This window comes from Fundulus heteroclitus, chromosome 7, assembly GCF_011125445.2.
Source record: "Fundulus heteroclitus isolate FHET01 chromosome 7, MU-UCD_Fhet_4.1, whole genome shotgun sequence".
Classification (NCBI taxonomy): domain Eukaryota; kingdom Metazoa; phylum Chordata; class Actinopteri; order Cyprinodontiformes; family Fundulidae; genus Fundulus; species Fundulus heteroclitus.
This window is the reverse complement of record NC_046367.1, coordinates 31,709,022-31,731,647: the sequence shown is the minus strand read 5'-3', so window position 1 is coordinate 31,731,647 and position 22,626 is coordinate 31,709,022. Positions and strand designations below refer to the sequence as shown.

Genomic DNA, 22,626 nt, shown 5'->3' with positions numbered 1-22,626 from the left:
TGCCCTTAGCCAAAGAAAGCAGTTTGATCATACATTAACAGTATATAAAGGCTAATCAAAACATCAAGTATTCCTAATCCAAACCATAACAAATGCAACTAATTCACAAGGCTAATCTTCTCTGGTGCCAAATTCATTAGTTTAGATGTTACCGTGGGTGGCTGAGGTGAACAAGTTGTAAAACGAAACAAAAAAAGTAATTGAAACACTAAAGAATCAAAACACAGTATGGATATTCTCTTTTACTGACACATGGGGCTTAAACAATGGTGGCTGTTATTATAATATCAATGTGACAAGCGATAACTGTGTTAGATATCGCAGCATATCAGTTTATTAGGAACATGCCAGGTTAGCTAGGGCTGTGCATTTTTCTCTTTTCTATTCTGAGAAATAGATAAAGTGTGAGACCAGGACAATCATTACAGATACTTCCTTTGAAGTTTAGTCCTTTGAATGAGTCACCCCAACTGTTGAATCTGTATAAATCTGTTACTTAAAACACTGCGGCACATATCAGAAAGCACTTTGACTCCGTGTCCTTATAATACTAGGATTGTGCCTTTGGGTGTTTGGAGACAGAATCATCATTTACTTTTAAGACACATTAAACATACAATAACATATATCACTATATATAGCAAGTACCACTGGTTACACTGTAACAGCATGAGCAAATTATTTTGGTAATAAATCCCCACACATCTTGATTAAAATTTGACAGAAGATGTTGGGTCAACGCTTATTCTGCATTAATCGTGCATGGTGTCCAGCGGGGAATGATAAGGGTGAGAAGTTCATGTTGGTTGTATTATGAATGAATATTTCAACTTTGAATAGGCTGAACAAGTTTGTTTGTTTGAACAAGCATGCACAAAATGACAAAGAACCAAGCATTGCCTTAAAAGAAATATGCTGATTTTAAAACAAAGCATTCAAATGATGTCACCAGGACACAAACATATGCTTCCAACACAATTTTCTACGAGTTCTACGGAGGAAAATGTATTTGTTCCCTTTTTGCAAGTTTATTTTTTTTATTTTTAAACTTAAAAACAAGTAAAAATGTATATAGCAGATAAAATTGACAATATATCATTTTTCAATGACATAACATTTTTCAAGGTTATGTCACATAACCTTTGCAGCTCTAAACAAACGTCATATAGCTGGATGAGTGTAAATATTGCTCTTTGGATTGGTAAAGTGGAAAGATACCTACCCTACATTATTGCATAATCTGCAAGCTTTGTCGCAGAACATCTACACCCTTCAACGGAAACTGTATTATTTGATGGCCTTGTCTTCTTTCAGCAGGATAGTGTGTTCATTCACAACAGCAAAAGTTGGAGGAGCTCGTTAAGAAATATGAGGTGTTAAATTGGTCTCCCAATTGCCAAGACCTTAATCCCATTGAGGATCTGTAGGATGTTCTGGACAAACAAAACCAATCCAGGGAGGCTGCATTTGGCAGTTTACAAAACTTAAAACATTTGGTGCTAATATCGTGGTGTCATACCAGCAAACAGAGGATCAACACCGAGTTCAGGCCTTAAAAGTCATAATGTTATGCTGGATCCGACCTACATAAGTGTCTTACATAATTTTATTCAAATCTACCCAAACAAAGTGTTTCAAAAATGTTACACTCATTATATTATTAAGATTGCAACATTTTATCATATCCATTTATGTGAGCAAAGACTGACTAAAAAAAAAACGTCTTACCTTGAATTCTTCCAGTATTTTATACGTTTTCCCTCGGTACTCGCAAAAGTTTTTAACCTCCTTGCACTCGGGGCAGCATCCATTGTGCTCGACTTTCGTGCACTTGGGGTGCAGTTTGGGGCACTCGGGCTGGTCGCACACGGGCCCGTCCTCCGTGCACACGCACGGGCAGTTTGAGTGTCCCGGATAGAAGCGCTCCCCCAGCTTGTACACGAACCCGCTGTCGTCCACGCAGCCCTTTCCCCGGTAGTCGTCAAAAACCATGTTATCCGCGGCGGTCCGCTCCGCCTCGTCGGCGGCGTAATCCTCGGGGTTGGCCACCGTGGCCGGAGACGCGGCGCTCAGGGCCAGGAGGAGAAAGAGGGGGAGGAGGAGGAGGAGGACGGAGGCGGCCGAGAGGAGAGGGCCCATCCTTCCCCGCGGCGTTAACATCCACATTCAACACGACTGCGTGGATGTCATCTCTTTTAAGCTCCGGGTATTCTCTCCGGGTCCGACCAGGTCTTTATGATCGCTATCGTCGTTATCACTGCCGTCATCTTGTATCCGAAAGCGATGTTCTGCAGTGGAATAACAAAAAAAAAAATGAATAAATATAAATATATCACATGCATAGATAAAAATCATGGCATGGGTGGTGATTTTACTGCTGCTGTTTTGCGCATTCTCGCCACCCCATCTCCCACCAAGATGTACTTTTTCCCCCCAACAACAACAAGTTTTATTAAAGAGAATATTTTAAACAATGAAAAGAGGATTCGCTCTGGGTTCCTGGCAGCGTACACTGCTCAACAGGTTTTTTTTTTACAAATATATATAGACAGCAGCAGCAGCAGCAGCTGTAGGTCCAAGATCAACCACAGAACAACGGAGGAAAGGGTTATGAGACTCATTACTGAAGTGGGTGGAGTGTTTTATTTCCCAAACCCTGCAAAGGCCGACCAATTTAAGGATAAGATTGGAAACTTTATAAAGGACCAAAAACAACAGGTTGCTTCAGTTGTTGTCAAACGTAAAGATAATGTCCTCGCTCTGGGTTCAATAGTTACCCAAATAAGCATTGTTAAACGCCATAAACTGTCTCAAAAAAAAAAAAAAAAAAAAAAAAAAAAACACCACCCTTTTTAAAAGAGAGGGGACGAAACAGCTGGGTATACGCTGACAACTATCCCTGCGTATTTAGAGCTGCGTGTTTTGCCATGTCAGATGAATTTCGGGGACAACAGTGGCGCACCTTAAGCAATTAGGCAAACTCACCGTGATAAAATAATAATAATAATGATTTTAAAAATGCTTGATATCCGCGTAGTGTCAAGCAAGGAAAATCCAAAGCACGGATGGCTGGGGAGGATCTCTGATAGTCGCCTTGCTTATTGGAAACTTCGCTCTTATCCACGCAGTAGATTCGCAAGGCTTCCGAAACACTATTATCCCCCTTCTTCCTCGTGGATTATGTGTTTAAAAGCAATCAGCGATCAGCCTTCAATGCCTCGCTCTTTCCAATGCAAGGACGGAGACATCCACAAAAAAAGTAGGTCTGTTTCATCATTATCCACATCCGACTCACCTTTCTGAGACAATATCGCAGTTCACGTCCAACAGCATGCGGCACAGGCACACGGAGCTAAAACAGACTGCTAGAAATCCTCCGTTATAGCGTTCCTGGAGAATCCAGAGTCAAATCAGTGTATCCAAAAAATGCAGGTTATACAGTGGCTCTCGGTCTTGTTTCACGTATATGAGCGTACATCCAGTGGTTGCATTGTCAAAAAAAAAATCCACTATGACAAAGAGGAAAGATCACGTTAAAAAACGAAAGCACTTCTGAATGAAGGTGGTCATTAGAGGATTTTGCAATTGAGGTTTGGATTAAACGCCAGAAAGAGGAGACTGAGGAGGGAGCGACTGGCAGAACCTTGGAGAGCGACCGTCTCCTGCGTCCTGCTCTGAGCAGAACAGAGCGCCCCCCAGCTCCGCTCCGTCCACCTCTTGTGTCACCCACGGTTACAACACTCACATGCCACAACCAGATCAAAAATATCACCACATTACAGGGGCTCGTCTTGCCAAAGACAAGGGCTAAAAGGAAGTCAGATAATAATAAAAGGTCGGATCTCAGCCGGCACATTAAAACAGGTAGGCTACAGTTTATGAATGCAGGTGACTTCCCAACTGCTTCTGTGAGCTGGTGCTTTTCGGTGCATGCTTGTCTCATTACGAGGCACTGGATTTGCATATGCCTTTGTACACGCACTTGTGCACATCTCTGTTCCTGTCTTCACACATGACCTGCGGCGTATTCCCCTGAGTCACCCATAATTTGCAGCACATTTTCACGGCGACCTATTTGTATTCTGGCATGCATCACACAGGGGGGGAGTTGGACTTCTGTGCCCCTACGGCAAAATAAAATAAATAAATAAAATAAAATACAGTAAGATTTTGCAGCAATTCTGCCTTTGTTTTACAGAAACTAGCCCATAGGGGCCACTGCCTAACTACATTCAGTCAGAGGACTGAGAGAAAACCCAGAGGAGCATTACTTAATTAAATATTCCTATGAGAAACCATACATATTTAACTACTCAAACCTTGTGGCTCAGAATGCTTCATGTCTCCTGGAAGGGGGAACCCACACAACAAAAAAATATTCTGACCCCATACAGCACCTGACAAAAGTATTAACACCCTTCTAACCTTTTGAATTTGTTCATGTTACATTCACAAACTTGCAGTTTATTATCAGGATTCTTTAAGATAGATCAACACAAATTTGTAAATACAATGTTTTGATACCACTTAGTAAAACTGAGTACACCAAACTGCTTAAAGATAAATACAATCTGCCTGTGTGTAACTTTATTGTTAGTTCAAAAACAGCAGCTATATACAAGAGCATTGACCCGAGCCACAAAGCCTCTGGAGAAGTTTGAAAGATCACTAGCTTCAGTGGGAAAATCTGTTGACTGAATAACTATTAGTCATGAACTCCTAAAATCAGACCTTTATTAAAGGCCAACAAGAAAAAAGCCATGAGAAGTTCAGTTCAAGCCTTGCCTCCAGCCATGTAAGAGACTAAACAAACATGGCCCGGAAGGTGCTTTGACCAAAAATAAATGTTCTGACATGCAAAACCCAATGTCAGACAGATTGCTATCACCAAACATCACTATGATCACATGTTGAAACATAGTGGTGAAAGCATGCCCTGAGTATGCTTTTTTTCAATAGGAAGAGATGATCTGGGAAGAGTTCTGGGAAAGGATGATGAGTGACATACAGGAAAATCCTTGAAGAAAACCAGATAATACCCATTAATCATTTAAGAACAGGACAGAAGTTCACCTTCTTGAAGGGCATCCACCTCACACATACAACTAGAGCAGCAATGGAATGGTGCAGCCCAAAGCCTATGCATATGTTCAAATGACCCAATCAAAGTTCAGACCAACATTTGGTCAGAATCTGTCTTGAAATCCGATGTTCACAAAAAATGAAATAAAATATGATAAAATAATGCACGTCCAAATGCACGTTGCACTTTTCAGATCTTCATTTGTGTGTACTACTTTGTGTTGTTCTATCAAATTAAATTTTGATAAAGTACTTTGTGGGTTGTGTTTATGACATGACTAAAAGTGGACGAAGATCAATAGTTATGAATGGTTTTGCAAGGCATCCTGTTTAATAAAGATAAACACATGATTTTGCACAGGTCAAGTGATAAAAACTATGTTAATGAAGATGTATTTGCTGAAACTTTCCAAGTGTGAAACTTAAGCATGAAGGACAAAATAGACTACAAAAATTAAATCTGTAGTCAGTTGAATCACCTTACTAAAACTAAAGAAAGCATATAATCTACACCCAGTCGAAAATACAGGTTTTAATTAAGTACACCAAACAAACTTCATTGACTTTTTATCAGTACGCACTTCAACAGCAATGAAAACACTAGGTTCATTTCCATAACTCATTCAGTCTTAAACTCCTCATAGTAGTTATATAGATTTAAATATATAACATATACATGCAAACATCAAAATATTCTTATTTGATGATATATATTGAGTTAAATTATGAAACACCTGTCTAAAATGTTTTGATCTCCTACTTTTCTTTGTTGTTTGGTTAGATTATGGTGGAAACAATACAGATAATGGCAACATATATCATATTTTTTACACAAGCTATGCAAACCGGAGGAATTATCCTATCCTTCTCTAACCAAGTCAAGGTTTTATCATATATTTTGTACTCATAGTCCCTTTTACAGTTTGATAGGAGGAAAGCTTAATTCTAGCTTGGATACAGACATGACAGGAAAGGTTGTGTTTAAAATCAGTTTGGTGCCTTAACTACACAGTATTGTCAGCGCTTGTAAGTGACCTTCCCATTTGTATACATTCTATGAGTCGGAGCAGCAGAAAGCAAGTCTACCTCCTGTTAAGATTGCATGAGTAAATGCTCTATTAGTCTTAGGCTTGGCAATACTCAACCACCAAATAAAACTCTTTATAAAGAGTGACGAGATAGCCAACTCCTGTCAGTGCAGCTCCACAAAAAAATTTCTTGTGATAGAGGAGCAAAAGGCTTGAAAATGATTCATAATGTATACTGTCTATGATGGCGATGATTAGATCGAGCAACAGCCTCTGAGTGCTGCACTCAGTCACTCAGGCTGTGAGACGTTGCGGGTAGAGCCATTGACAGGGATTATGCGAGGTTAGTTATCTCTAAAATGTTGGCAGGTCTTTGAAATGCAGATAACAGCAAAGCTGCAATCACAAAAAAACCTGTGGCAGGTGGGGACTTGTCAAACTCAATGTAACATGGGCAAAGTGGATAAGAACTGTGACAGCTGAACCATTTAACAAGCATACATGAGGGCAAATTGAGGGGTCACAATTAACTTTTCCCTCATACCAAATGCAGGGATGGGGAAGGAAATGGAGAATGTGGTGTTTGGTTCTATCTTTTGACCATTTTTCAATAGTTTACATTTGAATTAGTGAAATGTGCATGTGGACATTGTGCCCCCTACTAAAGTCTACTTAGTCTCCCCCTCCAAGACGTCTTCTCGGCTGAACGTGTGGCCTCATGTGGAGTGATTCTGGAACAACATGGGTACATTGTGGTGAAAACTAGAGCTGGGCCAAAATGTGAAACTCTCAATTTGCAGGTATAGCCAATTTCCAACCCTTATCTATGATCATGAGATATGGATCCTAACCAAAACAACAAGAAGTACCTGAGAACACGGCACTCAAATGACATTTGGCTGGCTTTTTCACAGTGAAACAAGGAGTTTTGTCATGCAAGGGTTCTCTAAAGAACAGAGCTCCATCACATAAGGGGAGTTTGGAGTAGAACATCTCCTCTGGATCGAAACAAGTCAGCTGTGGCAGAATGGGCAATCCATCCCTTTTGGGGTTTTTCCAGACATGTGCCCGATTCAGTCCTCTCAGCCTGAGAACACCATAGGATACCCCAAAATGAGTAAGAGAGTATTGCAGGGGGGGGGGGAGGAAAGTTGTGATTTCCTCCTGGACATGTAAGGCTCCCATAATCTGCTTCCCCGGATGAGTGGAAGAGGATGGATGGATGGATAAACTCCTTCCTTACTAAATTATACCATGTGTGGTAACAGATGTGCTCTGCACCGAAGTATGAAAGTGCAAACAACACCCGACAATTCCTTTATGTTCTTTAAAAAATGTCTAACACATCCATTGTTATCCATGATATAACTACATACTATTCAGTCTGCACTAAACCGCATCCTTTACCACACAGAACAATCCTCCTTCCCTTCTCCATTCTCTATACAGAGACATCTTGTGTGTTGACCTGGTTCCAAAGAAAAAGGAACACTTATGGCTTGTGAAGCCTGTCATCCTCCTCCCTCTCCTCTCACCACCCTTTTGCAATAGAGCCACTACAAGTGTATATATATCATTTATTAAATCTGACATTGCACTTGGGTAAATGTAGGATCCTAATGTGTGATGTGTTGTCTGAGACAGCCGGCCAGCCACTTCAGCACGCCATGCTCCATTAGGCCTTCACTCTGGCTCACGCAGAACATGGAGTAGCTAATACAAAGCATCAGCAGAACCGAGAAATGTACTAAGGCAGCCACTGCTACCAGTATACAACCTGTGTCTTACCGTTGGCCGAGGAAGCGAAAGTTTTGCTGGTGTGACATGGCTTTCCTGTAAGATTTTCTTGAAAGCTATAACAGAGTTGTTTACATCTTGGCCTTTTTTTTAATGTGAAGCAAACATGTGCCAGCCAATAAGAATAGATTCCAATTCAATCAGCTAATGGAAAGGCAGCTCTTTACTCTCCCGGCAACCCCCCATTGCCACCTCCTGCCTGCCACCAGCTCAGTTCTCCCAAAGCAACACATTCAGTAGACTCTGAGTATGTACCGAACAGTATAATGGTTTAGCCATTAGGGCTACATTTAAAGCCCGCCAGCAGGTCCTAGGCATTATATTTGGATGTGGCCATTCATGCTAACATATTAAGCTGAATACATGGGAGGGGAGAGCTGAGCGAGAAAGTGTGAGAGAAGAAAACACACAAGTAGGAACTAACAGCAGGGGAGCAAACCTAAAATGAATTAAAGCTGTTGTGCCTGGGAATAATCTGCATTTCCTCCCTTGCAAGGGAATAAGAGCTATGCTTAATGATATCAGGGACTTGTTACAATGTCTTAGTTGGAATGTTTCCCTTAAATATGTGATGCATTTGACATGTACAAATTCAGTAAACGGTCTTTGTAAAACTAACACTATGTGTACAGCTGGACTGTGTAAAAAGTAATCCATGGATGGAGCTTTGACAATGCCCAACTGAATAAATGGAATAACTAATCTAAATCCATGCCTTTCTGTCTTTCTGATCTGTGCATTAGCTCAAAAGTGGAGCTTTAGTTGTAAATCAGCGTGGTCATCTTGTTATCATTGCCAGGTTCTCATGTTTCTTTCTGTTAAAAGGGAATTTTCCTTTCTGCATGCACGCTCAGTATGAGGAATTGCTGCAAAGTCAACGACACATATCAAAGGACTAGGGATTCAAGTTATTGAATTATGAGGTAATCTAAAGTTCATTGAGCTTCTCAATCGACTAATGTTTAATTGATATGAGGCCATTTTCTTAATAACCTGAGTGTTCTCTTGTATCAAGAGGCTCCTTCCATACCATGGCCAGGTATTTTTTTTCATAATATACTGTAGATATATAAAGAAAATAGCAATTACAATTTAACAATTTGTTTGTGCCACCTGTGTTAAGCACTGACTGAATAAACAAAAAATAGGTTTCTTACATCTTATTAACTTAGTGACATAGTGTTAAAATGTAATAAAACTGGAATCCATTAGTTTACTGAATAGAGAAACCATAATATAATAAAGTACTGAAACATTTAGAAACACTTATAATACTCACAAAAGCTCTCACCATCAAACCGTGTTTTTTGGCATCATGTCTTTTTCTATCATTTTACAAATGTTTTCAGAGGAACTCCCTCTGCTTTTCTGTTGTCACATCCTTTCCTTCCAATCAGTAAGTTTTGGTTGATAAGTTGACGCTGCTCTGCCATGCAGCATGACTGCATGGGCAATATTAGGCAATAGCGTAAAGGTAAAGTGGCCAGTTTTTTCCGAAAATATAGGTAAGAAACACCCAAATCCCTTTTTGAATAACTGCTCGCATGCGCAAGACCATCTTCCTCATGGGGATCTCCCAAACGCAATAAGGTGATCCCCCTGGAGCCTTGAGACGTGTTGTGAATCAGTCCTATTTAAATAAATTAAAACTGAATAAAAATATTACCTCACATAGCTTGATTCTAAGTAAAAATCCCCCACCTTTCACATATGTAAAGGTTATTCGTATGCATAAAATAGTATTATTAAATAACCAGTAGTGAAATATAAATGATAAACAGCAGCTGAATTATGTTTTACCCTGAGTTCTTCAGGAAAGCTGGAAATGTTTAACTGAATTCAAGATACCAATAACTGGAATACTATGTGCTGTGTGAATAGTATGCATACAGCTTTCAGAGTGCATTTCATCCCTCCTCTCACCACATCCCCTTTACCCCTGTAGTCCTATAAAACACATCCTACATTACACACCACACTGATTCAGACACTAAAATAGTCCTGCTATGGCAAGGGCGAAGAGATTCATTGGCTTTTTGGGATGAGAGAACCCGGTGATAATGGTGGATTGGGGAGAAAATGCATGTGCGGGTTTCGGTTTGCTGGTGGATTGTGGGTCTCCCTGTGATGCTTATTATCCCAGCTGTGTGTAACAGTGCCCCTGTGGGTGCTGGCATTTTCCACCGAGTTAGAAGAAGAGCTCTTTTCTCTTCCCAGAGGGGACCTGTTTAGGCTCTCTGATTCTCTTTCTCCTAAGGCTGCTTTAGCAGCTTCAGGAAGGCTCTCAGCATGGAGACTCTGCCGCTGTGGTTGGTTGCCTTTTAATGACTCTGCTGGTTTAGACATGCAAATAGCACTGAAGTGGAGAAAGGGCCTGAAGGGACACTGCGGCATGTGAATGAAATGCAATATCCCAAGTTTTAAGGCTTTAATATGGGACTGATTCTTGAGGATGAATGGATAAATGGAATATCTTAATTGAATGCCAACAAAAGTAGTGCTCATCATGAATGATATCATTACGTAGTTATTCCATCATGCTACAAGAGGTAGACATCACCTTCATGTAATGCAGATTCTCCATGCCTTTAAAGGGCTAGTTCAGAAGTTTTGAAGTGATTTTTTTTTTTTTTGTCATAATCAGTTAATATTTTTCTTGTTGTGGGTAACTCTATTGGTATCTTGATTTAGTTTACATTCAGATTAATCAAACCTAAGAAAATATTTGTTTATTTATTGAATTTTTTATTTAGGCAGGTAATCTCATTGAGACTGGTTACAACAAGTCAAGTGAGAACTTTAACACCAACACAAGACATCCGTTACATCTATTGCTAATTGTTTAGAGAATGAGTACTTTTATGTCACACTGTAACTCTATTAGTCAAACTGCAGTATGATTCATCGTATCAAACATGTTTAAAGAGTAATATTAACATAAAAACAAATATTATTCCATAACACTGAAACAACTGCATAATCTACAATGGTGTAAAAATGATTAACATTTTTTACACAATTGTAAAGATAGTATTCTAAACTCTAGCTATGTGTTTAAGGTTTTTCAATGTTTCCAGCTGCTCTCACGACTATTCTAGCAGCCTTGGGCACAAAAGCTTAGAGCTGCGACACCAAAGATTTTAGTTCTGCACTTTGGAAGAACTAACAGCTGTTTGCAAGTGGTATTTAGGGTCCAAATTCAGTCAAGCGCTGTAAGCATTTTAGACGTGCGTTGTACTGGTAGAAAATGGCACACTGGAATGCCAGTAAAACCATTGCCCGAATAGGAAAAGATAAAAAAAATTATTAAAATTCTTGTCAGTGTACTTATGCAGATGGCAGACAATGATTTGTTGAAAAATAAACAGTATCAAACAGTATCAGAAGAAAAATTGGTAATTTTCTTCCATAGAAAGTAGCAAAAGAAATAGAAAGAAAGATGTGTATAAGTAACATAAAGTAGAGAATTTTGAAATATGGTGCAACAAATGTTTGGAAGGTTTTGTTTGAAAAACAATGTGTGCCAAAATTATATTTTTAGTATCCCCCTTTTTAATATGGCTTGCAGCAACAGACTGGCTAAACATCTGGAGAGTTGCACATATTGAAGAACCTGAGCTTTTGCAGGAAGTCAAGCAACATTTTCACAGAAAATGTATGACTTTTTTTATAAATATTTTTTAAAGTTATTTAAATTTAATTTATTCTAGAAATGTGTTTTCCAAAATGTTAATATATGCCAGATGTCTGCAGATACTGAACTTTGATTAATACTGACAATGCTAAAATGAAAACAGTATGTAGATAGCAAGAGCTGTGCACACCTTTGTCTATTATTTTCTCACTAGGTGCCAGATAATTTGGTGTAGATTTGGTTATCTTATTTACCAAACAATCTCAACACTTTGACTTTTGTAACCTTATGAATTCACTCAAAGAGTATTCTAAGCATGGCTGCGGCAAAATTACAAGTGTTCCTTTTTGCCTTGTATTAACTGCTTTGTGCATGTATCAAATAATTGTGCTTTGTGTCAGTTTTATATTTATAACGGGTTGAGACCAGCTTCCCCTGTTTCTGTTCTTTTCTATTGCAGCACGAGTGGAGGTGTTGTGCAACTTGTCTTCCTCAGTTATTCAGATTGCAAGTTCATTCAAATAGTGTAGTCATTAGGATAATTTAGTCACATTGGATCATCTACATTCACCATAGACTAGGAATGCGAAACACTGAATGATGAGGGTTGGATAATCACTATTTTCACAAAAGAAGTCTAAAAAGTAAGTATTCGTTTTAAGTATCAATTATATTCTTCCAATTAACACCTGGTGCAATTCAAATTCCATAATATGTGGATATGCATAAAATATTTTTAAATAAATCCCCCGGAATATGCTGTAGATGATAGAAGTGAGTAAAATACCATTTAATGTCATGCACTTCAACACTAGGCTACATTGCACTAAATTAAATGTATCTCTTTAACATCCTTTTACATGATATGGTTTCCTCTATGCTTTCTGTTCATCCTTTTTTTGTGGTCAGCTTTTTTGAGGGCCCTCTTCTGTTTTCCTCCTTGTTTGTCCTGTACCTTCCCCTGTGATTTATTGTGATGCTTTTGCTTGTTTTTCATACTCCTCCCTGTCCCTGTTCACCTTTTTTGCTTCTTCTACTGGTTCTTGCTCCTCTCTTGTCTGTTTTTTTTTTCTTTTGCCCCTTGCTTGCCTGTTCTCTTCTCAGTTTCTCCCTGCTGAATGATTTTCCTTCAGTTTGCCCATCTTGGTTGCAGTTTTTCTAGTTGCTCTGCTTTTTGGGCTCACAAAAAGGAACAATATGTTACAATTGGGACTACTATACATTGAATGCATTACTTCTATACATTGTCTTTTTAAAAACTATGGATGTTATTTCAACCTCCCTCCTTAAAATAATGATAGTGGCGATGTTGAACTAATTTTCGTTGTGCATTTTTCTATCGCTAAAAGGGCAGATACATTGTTGGGAAACGGGTGAGTTTTTATTTATTCACTGCATATCAAGGAAAAACCTAAAATGAAGCTTAAAAGATTCTCATCTAACTCTGTAATTCATGTAATCTGAAGTTAAAATACAGTATACTACCAGTGATGTTACACTAAATATAACTTATTTGCAAGTTTGGGACTACCTTTTGTCTTTTCGCCATTTTAAAAACTGAACAAACAAACTGTCACAATCTGTTGGACTATTAGTTTAGTTTAATAGTTTTGGTCTTTATAACATGTTGTATTTCTAGTTATTCTTGGGTAGTTTTGTGTGATCCCTGCTTTTATCCAGTCCTTTCCTTTCTTTCCAGTACTCACCTATATAGCAGTCGGTGATCATACACCATCATTCAATCACTACATCATCAGATCCTCTGTTGTTACCACCAGTCCATGCCTGATGTAGCCCTCATCTTCTGTTTTCCTTCATTGTATCTGCCTTTTGTTTTACCAAACAACATCATCAAATAAGACAGACATCCCATGTGGGTGCTCCTCAGAGCTTTTCCCTCTGCACCACTGTTATTTAAACATCCCTCCCCCCCCCCCCCATTGAATTTACAGAGTATTACAACATCTTAAGGTTTAACGGTTCAAGGTTCCTTTGTACCTGTTGCTAGATTTATTTTGCAGCAGTATTAATGGCATCCATGTGTAGCTGACATTTTCCAATACACAACTAAAACAGAGACAAAAAAGAAATGCTCCATGCTAGAAAAGATCAAATGTCTCTTAAAATATTTAGGAGAAGGTAAAAATACTAAACCCCTCTCAATGTTTAAATTTAATGTTGCATACATGTAATTTCAATGTGTGGTACAATTTTTCATTGCTGGTTTAAAGAAAAAAAAATACCCAGAGGAAATAATTACTGTACACGAGCCTTCTCAGACCTCCTGCTTTCTGGTGCTCATCTACCGATTCTCAAGGGATCTCACCACAGGGGATTTTCTTTGTCTTTCCCTCTCATTTTCATCATCTACTTCATCATCAGCTTTCTTTCCTCCATCTGATATCGCTGACTCCAAGAGATGTCGTAGTGGGAGTAGTAACCCACTAAGGGGCTGGCACCAGTGATGCAGATGGCAGAATGTTGCTTGGTGCACTTTACCAATGAGACCAGGTGTTTTACTGCTAGAAACATGCATTTATAAAATAATTGTGGGATGAGAGATGCAAAACTATTTAACTGCTAAGGGTGTCAAAGGTGCAGCAGATCTAACATCTGGTGTGCTTTTGATATTCATGCCCTTCTAGATTTAGTCGAGTATGTTTTAAACATAAACATCCAGAAAGGCCTTAACTTGCTGACTAATTGGTTGGTAAGTAGAGCAATGATAACAACCCAATGTGGTGAAAAATACAATCTCCCTGAATGTCAAACTCTACCTTCAGAACCAAAAAAAAAATATTCTTTGTAAATGGTAGAAGTTTGGATGATCATATGATGCTAAATACAGATGTTTTCTATTGAACATGTCATTTTTTTCCTTTTTATCTACAAATAGTCTCTTATTTAATTTGGCATTTCAGTTGTTATAATTACATTTGTGATCTTTAGTAGATAATGAATACAGTTTAAAAGAAAATCCTCAATTGAGGTTAATCTGAAGAAAAGTCATCTCCTGTTGAAATATTTTTCAGAGATGTCCCTCACCCTATTGGGAAAAATGTGGCAAAAGAAAATTGGTTAACTTTCATATTTTCAGCATCAAGTGGCTTAAGGAAAGGCTATTCTGAAAGCGAGTTTTACCCTCTCTATTTTAAATGCACTTCTCAAGTTGGGTTTGAACGTCCCTCTCTCCTGGGACATCTCAGGTCTCCTGAGTGTGGAGCCCCTACCCTTTGCCTGGGGTTCTGGTTCCCCTAGCGTCTGCCTTGGTGCTCTGGGGGGCAGGTCTTTGGCTCCTCACAACCACTATTGAGCATGTTTCTTATGGATAAATCTTACATACACAAGTGCACTACAATTGCTTGGATTCAGGTACTTTCAGATTCACTTCTACACAAAAAAAATATTTTATTATCCTTAGCTGTCACTTTATACATTTCATAATAAATAATACTGTATATTCTTCTGTGATGGTATCAAGGCATTGGTTGTTTGTACCTGTAATACTTTATTAGTTGGTCTTGCTGTTCTTTTTATATCTGTCTTAGCAGGTGTAGAAGCAGGCTCAGAGGATGTTATATTGCTCTCTCCCTTTCCTTTCCTCTTTCTCTTTCACCTTGTCTCCCTTTTAGCATTTTGTCTCATTTGTTTCTCTCCTTTTTTCTCTCTTTTACCTTCCTGTTTCAGTGTCCATTGAACATTAAATAGTCCCAGCATAAAATCTAATAAACCTAACATGTATAAATCAAGCACAGCACAATGGTGAAAGCGGTAAGGTGTGATGATCTCAGCACTGGTGTCAGTCCAAGTCACTACTCAGCACACCTGTCCACTCTGGGCTTCCTGCAATTACCCTTCATGGATCCCACCTGCATCTGTTCCTATATAACTTGCTTACCGACCTGACACCAGTGCCAGAGTGTCTCGCGTCAAAGCCCGATTCCTCCAGCCTGTGAAATTTCTGCCTGTTATACTGTTACCAGTCCTGATCCGTTTTTTCCCTCTGACTCCGAGCTAGCCTGACCCTCGTCTGTTTCTGTCTGCCGATTTTTGACTGACCTTTGGTTTTGGACCCTGGACCTGTCTTCGATTAGATTCTCTGCCTTGGCCCCTCTGTACCTCCGCTCCGACCGTCTGTGGACCTCGTCTCTGGAAGGATCAAGGAGGACCGCCCGTCTGGAGACCCGGCCGCTCAACGGCCCAGAGCCCGCAGACTCCCTCAGCAGCCGGACCTCCTCCTTCGAATCTGTTGCCGCCAAACCCCGCCATCAGGTTAGTGATCTGGCCGTCCTCTCCTTAACCTCTCATTACCCGCCGATCACTAACCTGTTGCCTCTGTCCAGGAACTCACGGCCGCGCCGCAGGCTCCGTGTCCCGAAAACGCAGAAACCACTTCCTGCTTTCAATAAACAAACTTGCCGCCACAGTCCTGTTTCCGACTGAATCTTGAGTCCAGTTCTCGTACGTTACAGTACACTCTGGCCAAAGATGGACTCCTCAGCGGATGCTGAGTGGCGTGCTGGCGTGGAAAAATCAATTTCCATGCTAGAGTCGGGCGTCGCTGAGATGTTAGGTCATCTCCGCGGCCAGGAGGCTCCGGCACCGGCGCTTCCGCAAACACCTCTCCCCGATCCCGCGTCACGCACTAGTGACGTTGCCAGAGCCGCGTCTGACCCCGCCTCAGCCATTCGGGGGCGATCCCGAACAATGCAGAGCGTTTCTCACTCAGTGTGAGATCCACTTTGAGTTGCAGCCTTCTTCCTACCCTACGGATCGCTCAAGAATTGCTTATATAATTTCCCTGCTGACCGGCAAGGCAAGACTGTGGGGAGCTGCTGAATGGCAGAATGACTCCCGGATTAGCCATTCCTATTATGAGTTCTCACAAGAATTAGTCAGAGTATTCAGTCCGGTGCTGCCCTGCCGGGAGTCATCCAGGGGGCTTCTTTCTCTCAAACAGGGAGAGAGGACTGTCTCTGATTACATTATTGACTTTCACCTGTTAGCTGCTGATAGCCTGTGGAACGAGCCGGCTCTTATGGATGCCTTTATTGAGGGGTTAAATGGAAAGATAAAGGATGAGCTCGCTACCCGGGAGTATCCCCAGACTCTCAAGCAGCTAGAAGATCTTGCTACCCGAATCGACCTCCGATTAATGGAACGGCGAAGGGAGCGTCGACCCATCCCCCCACCCCGTTCCTGGGCCACTTCTTTTTCTCCAGCTGGGCCGTCAGCCTCTCGTAGTCCAGTTGATCCGGAACCCATGCAGCTGGGAAGAGCAGTTTTGTCCAAGGAGGAGCGCCAGCACAGACAGCAACGAGATCTCTGTTTGTACTGTGGTGGTGAGGGTCACCGCGTCCGTTCCTGCCCAGTAAAAGGTCAGGCTCATTAGGAAGAGGGAGTTTCCTATTGAGCCTTACAAAATTCTCAACCTCCCCAGAACTTTTGTTCCCTGCAACACTGACTGTCTCTCCCAAACTTCACAATCTCTCTGTTTTCATTGATTCTGGGGCAGATACGGAGTTTATGGACGAGGGACTGGCCAGGAGCCTGAACATTAAACTCCTCCCGGGATCACCTCCTCATAATGTTCTGGCACTGGACGGTCGCCCACTTCACCACTCTCATCTCGTCACGGAACCTGTCGAACTGTTAGTCGGAGGTAATCACAGGGAGAGGCTGATTTTTTTGATAATCAACTCTCCACAGGTTCCGATTGTCCTGGGTGCTACATGGCTGAGGAGACACAACCCCCAAATAGACTGGCAGAAAAGGGAGATTTTTGGGTGGTCTCCCTCCTGCTCTGGTTCTTGTCTACTTTCAGCCCAACCGTTTCAGACGCCAGATAGCAGCATGGAGGAAACCTACCCAGACTTATCCAAGGTTCCTGCGGTGTACCATGATCTAAGGGAGGTTTTCAATAAGGCCAGGGCCACAAGCCTGCCTCCGCACCGCCCATTTGACTGTCAGATCGACCTGCTACCCGGGACAACTCCTCCTAGAGGTCGTCTGTATTCTCTGTCGGCCCCCGAGTCCGATGCCATGCACAGGTACGTCAACGAGGCTCTAAGAGCTGGTATCATTCGCCCCTCTTCCTCTCCTGCAGGTGCTGGGTTCTTCTTTGTGGGGAAGAAGGACGGCTCTCTCCGCCCTTGTATTGATTACAGGGGGCTCAATGATATTTCCGTAAAGAATCGGTACCCCATCCCCCTCATGAACATGGCTTTCGACCAGGTCAGGGGGGCCAAAGTCTTTACAAAACTGGATTTGCGAAACGCCTATCACCTGGTTCGAATTAGGGAGGGGGATGAATGGAAGACCGCCTTTAACACCCCAACGGGCCACTATGAGTATTTAGTCATGCCGTTTGGGCTCACCAATGCCCCGGCTGTTTTTCAGAACCTTGTTAATGAGGTCCTGAGAGACATGATTGGGCGATTCGTTTTTGTATACCTGGACGACATCCTCATCTACTCCGACAACCTAGCTACCCACACACAACAGGTCCGCTCAGTCTTACTCCGCCTCTTACAAAACCAGTTATATGTAAAGGCAGAGAAGTGTGAGTTTCACGTCACCACCACCTCTTTTCTCGGTTTTATTCTATCTCCTGGCCGGATGTCAATGGACCCAGCTAAGGTCCGATCGGTCACTGAGTGGCCCCTCCCAACCGATCGGAAACAGCTACAGAGGTTTCTGGGGTTTGCAAATTTTTATAGAAGATTTATCAGGAACTACAGTCAAGTGGCGGCACCCCTTCACGCCTTGACATCCTGTAAGCAGAAGTTTTCCTGGAATGATCTAGCAGACAAGGCGTTCAGGCGACTGAAGGACTTGTTCACTTCTGCCCCAGTTCTCACCTCCCCCGACCCAGAGAGGCAATTCATTGTTGAAGTTGATGCCTCTAGTTCCGGCGTTGGGGCCGTTCTCAGTCAGAGGGCCAAGGACGGCCGGGTTCACCCTTGTGCTTATTTTTCCAGAAAGCTAACCAGTGCAGAGCGCAACTACGACGTAGGAAACCGGGAGCTCCTGGCGGTCAAGCTGGCACTGGAGGAATGGAGGCACTGGTTGGAGGGCTCCAAAGTCCCCTTCCTGGTGTGGACGGATCACCGAAACCTGGAATATCTGAAAACAGCGAGGAGACTAAATCCCCGACAAGCCAGGTGGGCCCTATTTTTTGGTCGTTTTAACTTCTCCCTGTCTTACAGGCCAGGCTCCAAGAATGCTAAGCCTGACGCCCTGTCCCGAATGTTTGAGGTGGAGGAGGAGGATCCCAGCATGACACCCGAATTCATCCTACCAGACACAGTAAGATGTGCTGTCACCAGGCTCAAATTAGAGAGCGAGGTCAGGCAGTCTCTTGATGGGACCCAGATCCCCGAAGCATGCCCCAAGAACAGGCTCTTTGTCACTGAACCCCTGAGGGACAAGGTCCTCAAGCTTTGCCATGGTTCCCGCCTGTACTGCCATCCTGGGATTACCAAATCCCTCCGCCTAATCCGCTCTCAGTTTTGGTGGCCCTCCTTGGGAAAAGACGTCAGGGAATTCGTTTCCGCCTGTCCCAGTTGTTGCCAGGCTAAAGTTTCCCGTCAGGCTCCGTCCGGCTTGCTCCGGCCTCTGCCTATACCCCCCCGGCCCTGGTCCAGCCTGTCCATGGATTTTGTTACTGGCCTGCCTGTCTCAGGAGGCAACTCAGTCATTCTTACCATAGTGGATCGATTTTCTAAAATGGTCCACTTGGCTCCCCTACCCAAACTCCCTTCTGCCAAGGAAATGGGTTCCATCCTGGCTAGAGAGGTGTTCCGGTTGCATGGGTTACCAACCGACATCGTCTCTGATAGGGGCCCTCAGTTTGTGGCTCGCTATTGGAAGGAGTTCTGCTCTATGCTGGGGATTTCCGTCAACCTGTCCTCTGGTTTCCATCCCCAAACTGATGGCCAGACCGAAAGACTTAACCAGGAGGTCGAGACCAAGCTTCGCCTCATCTGTGAGTCCGATCCTACCAAGTGGGCCCAGAACCTGCCCTGGGTGGAGCACGCCATTAACTCTACACCCTCCAGCTCCACCGGGCTCTCCCCTTTTTATGTAGTGTACGGGTTTCAGCCGCCAGTATTCTCCGTCGAGGAGAGGGAGTCCAGGGTCCCGTCTGCCCGCTCGTCTGCATTGAGGTGTCAGCGGGTCTGGAGAATGGCAAGGAAAGCCATCCTTAGGTCCTCTCAGGTCCAGGCCCGGGCGGCCAACCGCCGACGGGTTCCAGCCCCACCTTACCAACCGGGGGATAAAGTATGGCTCTCCACAAGGGACCTTCCCCTTAAGGTTGAGAGTAAGAAGCTTGCGCCCCGGTTTATTGGTCCCTTCACGGTCTCCAGGGTGATTAATCCGGTAGCGGTCCGGCTCCATCTGCCCCCAACCATGAAAGTCCACCCAACTTTTCATGTCTCCCGAATCAAGCCCGTCAAGCCTTCAAGGTTTTTTCCCACCTCCAGACCCCCTTCCCGTCTGGTTGATGGTGCCCCGGCTTTTACCGTGAGGCGGATCCTCAAGTCAAGAAGGTGGGGTAGGGGTGTGCAGTTCCTGGTTGATTGGGAGGGTTATGGACCAGAGGAACGGCAGTGGGTTCCCGCTCGCCTCATCTTAGACAAGTCTCTCATTAGGGATTTCCACAGGACCCACCCTGAACAACCTAGGGCGTCTGGTATCCGCCCTTGAGGGGGGGGCTCTGTGATGATCTCAGCACTGGTGTCAGTCCAAGTCACTACTCAGCACACCTGTCCACTCTGGGCTTCCTGCAATTACCCTTCATGGATCCCACCTGCATCTGTTCCTATATAACTTGCTTACCGACCTGACACCAGTGCCAGAGTGTCTCGCGTCAAAGCCCGATTCCTCCAGCCTGTGAAATTTCTGCCTGTTATACTGTTACCAGTCCTGATCCGTTTTTTCCCTCTGACTCCGAGCTAGCCTGACCCTCGTCTGTTTCTGTCTGCCGATTTTTGACTGACCTTTGGTTTTGGACCCTGGACCTGTCTTCGATTAGATTCTCTGCCTTGGCCCCTCTGTACCTCCGCTCCGACCGTCTGTGGACCTCGTCTCTGGAAGGATCAAGGAGGACCGCCCGTCTGGAGACCCGGCCGCTCAACGGCCCAGAGCCCGCAGACTCCCTCAGCAGCCGGACCTCCTCCTTCGAATCTGTTGCCGCCAAACCCCGCCATCAGGTTAGTGATCTGGCCGTCCTCTCCTTAACCTCTCATTACCCGCCGATCACTAACCTGTTGCCTCTGTCCAGGAACTCACGGCCGCGCCGCAGGCTCCGTGTCCCGAAAACGCAGAAACCACTTCCTGCTTTCAATAAACAAACTTGCCGCCACAGTCCTGTTTCCGACTGAATCTTGAGTCCAGTTCTCGTACGTTACATAAGGCTCCACTTGTGAAAGTAAAATCTGTTGAGCTCTTTTTGGCATTAAGACATCAATTCTTGACGCTACATTGCCAGATAGGACACACACACACACACACATATCACAGACAAGTTGTTCATCCAATCATATGTAAGGATTTTGATAAGGCACCTCCTTGTGAAATACATCTCTAATGGAGCAATCCCACATGTATGTATGGAGCTCTGAGGAACGGAATCCATCTTGCAATAGTTAGATTAACTTGAAGCATCCTTTTATAAGCATTTTTGAAATGGCTCTAATAGTTGGGTGAGATAAATTTGGAATGTGATCATGAAGAGCAAACCATGATAATTTAATTATAGTCATGATTGTTTGTCTAGTAGTGTCATTAAAAACTGCCAACATCTTTGGTTTGAATTTCTTAGAGCTAAGTGAACACTTTCCCCTTAGTGCAAACTACTTTTTATCATAGCATTTAATGTGCTTTCTTACAGATTTAGCATTTCTAAGAGCTCTTTCTCTATAACAGTGATTTTTACTGGAGGCAAGCTATCACAGCTTTGTCCGTTAAGAATATGTATTGTTATTGGCGGATCAAGTCTTTAAGATTATTGTTATGATTCAATTTTCACATTGGTAAGGTATCTTCTGAAAAATAATGGTGTCTGACCAAAACAGTCAGTTAATATAAAATATGGACTAGAACAAAATGCTTCAACGTGTCCTTGAGTGATCCTCATAATGAGAGCACAGTTGTTTTGTTTTTTTCTTCTTTTTATGTCGCAAGGTCACAAAGTAACACAATTGCCTTTAATTTTGGGGTAGACATCTGCCCTCATTTGCATCAATATTATCTCCTAAATTAATTCTTAATTCCTATTTTTTAATTCCAATGGTCTTGTGTTTGTTCTGAATAAATGAATGTAGAATCATTAAAAAGCTGCTAACACAAGGTCTGCCTGTGAACAGGGTCAGTCGAATGTTTTGAAGTCAGTTGAAAGGAGTATTATATTATAGTATGCATTAATCAGGAGGCAGGCTGCTTAACAACTGTCTCTGTTATTGCACTAAAGAAGAAAAAACTCAGTGCCCTTTCCTCATGAGAGTAATGAAAATAAATCAATCAAACACAATTAAAAGAAATATACTAATTGTTCTCTTTAGAAATGCTTTTGAGCTGTCATAATAGTAAGTGATTTCATACTGTGACAAAATATTGGAACAAAAGTATCAAAAATGTAATGGTTACTAAATGAAATGTAGAAAATTTGCATTTAGTTTTTGTGCAAAGACCGAATGTCCAAACATTTGCAACACCAATGTGGTAGCACATCAAGACACTGAATTAAACTGAATTAACACCATAATTTAGTTTCAAATCCAGACATTTTCAGCATACTGAAGTCCAACATATCAGATTATATTTCATCACAAATGCCAAAAATTTCTGGTAGAAATGTTTTTCACTTTTTCAAATGGTATTCGTTTCCATATTCTGTTTTGTTTCAGGTAAGAAATTTAAACATTTATTAGCTTCTAGCGCACGTGTAATTATTTTCATTCCCAACCACGATTTGATTAGTTTACATACCCTGAATGTTTTATATAGTTTTTTTTCATACTAAAGGTGATGTGAAACAGGGTGAAGACAATGAACAATACTCGGTCAGATGGAGTTAAGTCT

General features: G+C 42.2%; 1 protein-coding gene across 2 annotated transcripts; it reads right to left on the bottom strand.

The window, feature by feature from the left end:
* Window positions 1–1,388: 1,388 nt before the first annotated feature.
* LOC105937086 (von Willebrand factor C domain containing 2 like) lies at window positions 1,389–3,911 on the bottom strand. Of its 2 annotated transcripts, none has more exons than XM_036139495.1 (2): window positions 2,986–3,911; window positions 1,389–2,288 (listed from the first exon to the last, which is right to left on the bottom strand). In XM_036139495.1, the coding sequence occupies exon 2, from the start codon at window positions 2,164–2,166 to the stop codon at window positions 1,690–1,692; it is 477 nt and encodes a 158-aa protein (XP_035995388.1). In that variant the 5' UTR covers window positions 2,167–2,288; window positions 2,986–3,911; the 3' UTR covers window positions 1,389–1,689. The 2 variants fall into 2 exon arrangements, with proteins under 2 accessions (XP_035995388.1, XP_012733680.3); XM_012878226.3 differs by having other exon boundaries at window positions 3,296–3,911.
* Window positions 3,912–22,626: the final 18,715 nt, after the last annotated feature.

Excerpts from the sequence above, each read along its gene's own strand:
- LOC105937086 (XM_036139495.1), bottom strand. The coding sequence starts at position 2,166 with ATGTGGATGTTAACGCCGCGGGGAAGGATGGGCCCTCTCCTCTCGGCC.